The 7,108-nt window shown below is 37.0% G+C and overlaps 1 protein-coding gene across 4 annotated transcripts; it reads left to right on the top strand.

Annotated features, from left to right (window-relative positions):
* The first annotated feature begins 182 nt into the window (after nt 1–182).
* On the top strand, nt 183–7,108 carry wu:fa56d06 (uncharacterized protein LOC795664 homolog). 4 transcript variants are annotated; one of them, XM_059553468.1, is made up of 16 exons: nt 183–253; nt 469–518; nt 1,384–1,638; nt 2,390–2,620; nt 2,808–3,002; nt 3,208–3,330; nt 3,417–3,539; nt 3,717–3,884; nt 4,059–4,253; nt 4,342–4,464; nt 4,642–4,809; nt 4,988–5,182; nt 5,359–5,481; nt 5,584–5,706; nt 6,562–6,672; nt 6,930–7,108. In XM_059553468.1, exons 2-15 carry the CDS (start codon nt 482–484, stop codon nt 6,654–6,656), a joined length of 2,154 nt encoding a protein of 717 aa, XP_059409451.1. In that variant the 5' UTR covers nt 183–253; nt 469–481; the 3' UTR covers nt 6,657–6,672; nt 6,930–7,108. The 4 variants fall into 4 exon arrangements, with proteins under 4 accessions (XP_059409451.1, XP_059409450.1, XP_059409453.1 ...); XM_059553467.1 differs by lacking the exon at nt 5,584–5,706 and adding an exon at nt 6,251–6,373; XM_059553470.1 differs by lacking the exons at nt 5,359–5,481; nt 5,584–5,706 and adding exons at nt 6,038–6,172; nt 6,251–6,373 and having other exon boundaries at nt 186–253; nt 4,988–5,038.

Below are 7,108 nucleotides of genomic sequence, written 5' to 3' on the forward strand. Positions count from 1 at the left end.
TTTTTCCCCATGGTAAATGATATCAGAACATCTCTTTGCAGTAAAGTGATCGAGGTCATAAATGTACCGACACTAATATCAGCTGAACTGGATCGAGTGTCAGAGAATCAGGATCAAAGAGCAGATGTTTTATCAGTGTCTAAGAGACAAAGGCAGATGAAAAGATTAAAGGTGTACGTCAACCTCTGAACCAGGTTATTATCTGAGGTAATTAAAGGCGACTCCAGTGTGCATAGGATCCTTATTGTGTGAGGTGAGTCAAACGCACAGTATATGTCATTCTCACAGCGCCGAAGAAACTATTTATCTATTTTTCTCATAACAGAAGTGATCATAGGTAGCATTTAATGTGTTGTTACTGTGCTTATGTGTGTGTAATCATTCAAACATGACTGCAAACTGTTTGTTAGAAATCGTTTGTAGTGTTTGACAAGCCACTTGTAAAATAATTCTTCCATATTTTTCCAGGGATCATCTCAGGATGTTCAGGATCTTGCTGCTCCTGTTTGCCGTGGCTGGTGAGATTAATCTGCATTTCTTGTCTTATTTTACGACATTATATTTTTTGAATATTCTGGATGTTTTTTAAACATGATTCTAGCTATTTAAAATATTAAAACTTGTAAGATGATGCTTAAAATTTTTTGATTTCCATTATATCTTACCAGGGTCATCATTTTTGGCCAAAATAATAAGTTTTGTTATTATGATTTTAATTTAATTAATATGGGTTTGAAATCACTTTCAGTCTTAGGTTTCAGAAAATATTTTCTATATTTATTGATATCTTAATAATGTGTTTGAATTATCTGTCTGCTTTCTAAAAGCAATTCCAGAATGTAATTAAAGTTGATATAGTGATGTTAAAAGGAAAAACAATATACAAAAGGCATCTTTTATTTATTTTTTTTAGCATGGTTTATTTTTTCTAAGATAATAGTTTTATAATAAATCATAATATGGAATAACTTTCAAACAGTCAAAAAAGATTTCAAATACGTATATTATCACATTATAATAGCTTCTTTAAATGTATCACAGTTTTATAATAACAATAGAGTAGATGTAGTATGGCATTTTGTGAAAACTGTTTACTAGTGTAAAGGTTTGGTTTTCCTCATTACTTTAATGTACTTCTGAACTTTAACCTTTATCAGGGGTGAACCACGTCTGCTTCTTCTTTGGAACATGAGCACATTTTATCTGCTTGATAAAATATGTGATTAGCTGTTCAACAACTGAGATAGAGACGAGTAATAAATCAGTTTTTATGGCTTGTAAAGAAAAGGTGTGCTATTGGGTTAAGTCAGACTATATGAAAATATATTTGGCATGTTTAATAAGAAATAAGCTGCAGGTTTGATGTTCGTAATGTGTTTGCAGGTCTCCATGCAACTCCACTGCACCGATTCCCAAATGGTAAATTAAAACAAATTGGGCCACAAATGGTCCAAGATGAACACAGGGACAGCTCAGTTCTGAAGCACATGAACAATGATGTAAAACCCAAGAAGCAATTACCAGTTCCAGCTGAGTTCTGCAGACAGGGAACAGAACCTTCCAGACGCTTCCTGATGGACCTGAACACTGGGATGCTCAAGCGTGGAGTTGGTGAAATGAACAAAAAAGTTTCAGGATGTATGTGTGCAAAGTCATTTTCTTAAATATCGATACACATTATAGTTTTTGAACCATAACCCTTTACGCTATGTTGTAATCATAAAAAGGGTCTTCTAAGAGTTTTTAAACTTAAGGGATTTGTTGCAAACCCATCTAAAGGTCTCCACCAAGTTTCATTGGATAAAGCAAAACTTTACCCCTTTTACAATACAATTTAAGCATCTCCATAGACTGCCTTTAAAACGTGGAATAATATATAACACTAACTGATGCGATCGGCATACAGAAGTATGGAGCTGTAAATTAGTGGAGTGCATCGTTCATTAGGACTTATGATGAAAAATGTTTGAGCTTTGATTGAAAACTTTGGTATTTTGGAAAATCAGAGCAGTTTGAAACATTTTTGCAAATCTAGAAGAAAAACATGAGATTAGTCTATTTTTTTTTTCAAGAGAAGCATTATGTCACAGCAGAAGTCTCAAATTGATCTTGTTTAGTTAATTGATCAATGGTTACTAAGAAAAAGACACCAATAATCTCACATCTATCTAGAGTTTTGGATCTCAGCAACTCATGATATTAGTTTTTTCCAAAAAATAACATGCTGGAACCATGAAACCTCAGCAAAAGTTTCCAATTGCTGTTTCTTAATCTTACATTGGAACTCTTCTAATGCACAAAAAAACCTGAAATATAAAAGTTTTTTTTTTCCATATTACCTTGCAATTGCAAATTAATGACTGCATTTGTTGTGATGTTTTCTCTACAGTGGATGAGTTCAAACAAAGCACTGAGAACCAGCTGCACACCCAGCAAGAGCTCAGAATGCGTCCCATGATGAGATCGCAGTACAGAGCTCAGAGCGAAAAACACGAGCAGAGAGCAATCCCTGCCGAGGTGTACAGAAAAGGCACTGAAACTTCCAGAAATGTCCTGATGGACCTGAACACCGGTCTGCTCAAGGAACACATGAACAAGTTGGACAGGAGAGTAGTGGGCTGTAAGTATCACTTTCTAATGGAGATTGTTCATTGGTCTAAAAGCTAGAGTAGCAATAAACCAATGTCAATCAACATAAACCATCCAATGTAAAGTCTAATTGGTCTTTTTAGCAGGGAATTTGGGTTTCTCTGCAATCCTTTACCAGTCTGGACAAATGTTTTTTTTTTTTTTTTTACCTTCATTAGCAGCTAAATGGGAAGTGGTTTCTGAGCATGAGGACATAAGAAGCCAAGACTCTTCTGAACATAAGAAGAACCACAAAGTAGTTCCTGTTGAGATTCGTAGACAGGGAACAGAACCTTCCAGACGCATCCTGATTGACACGAGCACTGGGATGCCCAAGGAGGAACTCAGTGAAATGAACAGAAGAGTTTCTGGCTGTAAGTCTGCAAAATAATTAGCATTATAGATTTTAGTGCTGCTTTGCTTTTTCAAATCCTCTGCGTATTATATGTAAGGTCAACATGAACATGCAAAACTGCATGGACAAACACTCAAGCTGTTCTTAAGACAAATCAATAAGAATATAAGAATGACACTGAATAGATTTTGGATACCATTAATAGTGTGTTATTTTCTCCATAGTCTACAATCTAGCACCTATTGAGAAGAGGCAAGGAACAGAACCTTCCAGACGCTTCCTGATGGACATGGACAGTCGGATGCTCAAGCATGTGGTTGGCGAAATGAACAGAAGAGTTTCCGGCTGTATGTCTGCAAAACCATTTTTTTATATATCAATTCATTTAATATATTTTGTGCCTATACTTAATCAGTTTTTCTTTTCTCCAAAGTTTACAATCCTCCACCTTATGAAATGAGGAAGGGAACCCAGAATTCTCGCACCACTCTGGTGGATCCCAGAACTGGTCAACTGCTGGCTTCTCTAACAGAGCTGCAGAGGAGCACATCGCCATGTGAGTGCTTCAAAACATGATATCAACCATGTTCTAAGACTTGAAAGTTAATACACTACTTGTATTTTGTGATATTATAAAGATTCCTCAAAAATATGAATTCACACATAATTTTTACAATCTTAAATTTTACTTAAAATTGCCTTTTTCTGCTTTCTGTATTTCTTTCCTTTACAGTGGATGAGTTCAGACAAGGCACTGAGTACCAGCCATACATCCTACAGGAGCTCAGGGTGTGTATGCTGAAGAAACAATGCACTGAAACTTCCAGAAATGTCCTGATGGACATGAACGCTGGTCTACTCAAAGAACACAGGAATGAGATGGACAGGAGAGTAGGGGGCTGTAAGTCTCACTTTCTAATGGAGATTGTCCATTGATTGCTAAGCTACACAAGTGACAAACCAATACTAACTGACATAAAACACCAAATAAATAAATAAATATATTGCATTTTTTACCAGAGAATTTAGCTTTCCTTTACCAGTCCGGACTAATGTTTTCTTTCACCTTCATTAACAGCTAAATGGGAGGTGGTTTCTGAGCATGAGGACATAAGAAGCCAAGATTCTTCTGAACATAAGGACAACCACAAAGCAGTTCCTGTTGAGGTCCGTAGGCAAGGAACAGAACCTTCCAGACGCATCCTGATTGACACGAGCACTGGGATGCCCAAGGAGGAACTCAGTGAAATGAACAGAAGAGTTTCTGGCTGTATGTCTGCAAAGCCATTTTTAAAAAAAGATCAATTCATTTAATATATTTTGTGCCTATACTTAATCAGTTTTTCTTTTCTCCAAAGTTTACAATCCTCCACCTTATGAAATGAGGAAGGGAACCCAGAATTCTCGCACCACTCTGGTGGATCCCAGAACTGGTCAACTGCTGGCTTCTCTAACAGAGCTGCAGAGGAGCACATCGCCATGTGAGTGCTTCAAAACATGATATCAACCATGTTCTAAGACTTGAAAGTTAATACACTACTTGTATTTTGTGATATTATAAAGATTCCTCAAAAATATGAATTCACACATAATTTTTACAATCTTAAATTTTACTTAAAATTGCCTTTTTCTGCTTTCTGTATTTCTTTCCTTTACAGTGGATGAGTTCAGACAAGGCACTGAGTACCAGCCATACATCCTACAGGAGCTCAGGGTGTGTATGCTGAAGAAACAATGCACTGAAACTTCCAGAAATGTCCTGATGGACATGAACGCTGGTCTACTCAAAGAACACAGGAATGAGATGGACAGGAGAGTAGGGGGCTGTAAGTCTCACTTTCTAATGGAGATTGTCCATTGATTGCTAAGCTACACAAGTGACAAACCAATACTAACTGACATAAAACACCAAATAAACAAACAAATAAATATACTGGAATTTTTACCAGAGAATTTAGTTTTCCTATACAAGTCTGGACTAATGTTTTCTTTCACCTTCATTAACAGCTAAATGGGAAGTGGTTTCTGAGCATGAGGACATAAGAAGCCAAGATTCTTCTGAACATAAGAAGAACCACAAAGCAGTTCCTGTTGAGGTCCGTAGGCAAGGAACAGAACCTTCCAGACGCATCCTGGTTGACACGAGCACTGGGATGCCCAAGGAGGAACTCAGTGAAATGAACAGAAGAGTTTCTGGCTGTAAGTCTGCAAAATAATTTGCATTATAGATTTTAGTGCTGCTTTGCTTTTTCAAAACCTCTACGTATTGTATGTAAGGTCAACATGAACATGCAAAACTGCATGGCCAAATCAAATATACCAGTGACATTGAATAGATTTTAGATACCATTAATAGTGTGTTATTTTCTCCATAGTCTACAATCTAGCACCTATTGAGAAGAGGCAAGGAACAGAACCTTCCAGACGCTTCCTAATGGACATAGACAGTCGGATGCTCAAGCATGTGGTTGGCGAAATGAACAGAAGAGTTTCTGGCTGTATGTCTGCAAAGCCAATTTTATATATATATATATATATATCAATCAATGCATATAATATATTTTGTGCCTATACTTAATCAGTTTTTCTTTTCTCCAAAGTTTACAATCCTCCACCCTATGAAATGAGGAAAGGAACCCAGAATTCTCACACCACTCTGGTGGATCCCAGAACTGGTCAACTGCTGGCTTCTCTAACAGAGCTGCAGAGGAGCACATCGCCATGTGAGTGCTTCAAAACATGATATCAACCATGTTCTAAGACTTGAAAGTTAATACACTACTTGTATTTTGTGATATAATAAAGATTCCTCAAAAAATATGAACTCACACATAATTTTTACCATCTTAAATTTGACTTAAATTTGCCTTTTTCTGCTTTCTGTATTTCTTTCCTTTACAGTGGATGAGTTCAGACAAGGCACTGAATACCAGCCATACATCCTACAGGAGCTCAGGGTGTGTATGCTGAAGAAACAATGCACTGAAACTTCCAGAAATGTCCTGATTGACATGAATGCTGAAGAACACAAGAATGAGATGGAGTCTTCTGAACATAAGGAGAACCACAAAGCAGTCCCTGTTGAGATCCGTAGGCAAGGAACAGAACCTTCCAGACGCTTCCTGATGGACATGGACACTGGGATGCTCAAGCATGAAGTTGGCGAAATGAACAGAAGAGTTTCCGGCTGTATGTCTACAAGTCATTTTTTTTAAATATCAATGCACCTAGATTTTGGGCATAGTTAACTAGTGTTTGTTTCTCCAGTCTACAATCCTCCACTTTATGAGATGAGGAAGGGAACCCAGAATTCTCACGCCACTCTGGTGGATCCCAGAACTGGACAACTGCAGCCATCTCTAACAGAGCTGCAGAGGAGCACAGCGCCATGTGAGTGCTTCAAAACATGATATCAATGTTCTAAGACTTCATGGAACCATCAATGCCAATAATGCCACCTTATTTTTAAGAGTGCATTCTATATATATATGACCATTTTTAAGCAGAACTTTAAAGTCAAGCATTGGAAGAAATGTCACTGAATGTGTGAACTATCTTTACAATACTGTGTTTTCCAGTGGATGAGTTCAGACAAGGCACTGAGTACCAGCCGCACACCCTGCTGAAGTTTAGGATGATGCATCACATTGTTAGACCTAAGTACAGAGCTTAGGACGTGATTAGAATTGGTAAGATTTTCCTTATCAATGAACATTATCTTTGTTGGCTAATATGGTGCCATTAAGATACATAACTATTCATTGTCATCATCATTTGGAACATGTTTGCACTTTGTGCTATTATTAAGTTGTATAATGCTTCTAAAATATAACTGAAGGTCAGTCAATGCTATATCGGGGGAAAGGCAAAAAATGCTTGCACCATGCAGAAAATACTGAAAGCATAGTGATTTTAATATTTATTTATTTTTTGTTAATTCTTCCAGATGAGGCCTGGTGGACAACGTTTGGCTGTGTTTGTACCCTATGTCTGCATGAAGACCATCTCAGTACATCTAGTTGACTTTTTCTGTAGTGTTCAGAAGTTTCAAGCAATAAAACTTTCATGCCATATTTGGCATGGTCTCAAACGTTATATCTGCAAAATAAAGCATTAACAAAATCA

The sequence above is a fragment of the Carassius carassius genome, chromosome 7, assembly GCF_963082965.1.
Source record: "Carassius carassius chromosome 7, fCarCar2.1, whole genome shotgun sequence".
In the NCBI taxonomy this organism is placed as follows: Eukaryota; Metazoa; Chordata; class Actinopteri; order Cypriniformes; family Cyprinidae; genus Carassius; species Carassius carassius.

What these genes read in the sequence shown, in the direction of transcription:
- wu:fa56d06 (XM_059553468.1), top strand. Translation starts at nt 482, where the DNA reads ATGTTCAGGATCTTGCTGCTCCTGTTTGCCGTGGCTG. An exon ending in GAACAAAAAAGTTTCAGGAT is followed by an intron (nt 1,639 to 2,389) that starts GTATGTGTGCAA and finishes TTTTCTCTACAG; the next exon opens with TGGATGAGTTCAAACAAAGC. An exon ending in GCAGAGGAGCACATCGCCAT is followed by an intron (nt 5,707 to 6,561) that starts GTGAGTGCTTCA and finishes TGTGTTTTCCAG; the next exon opens with TGGATGAGTTCAGACAAGGC.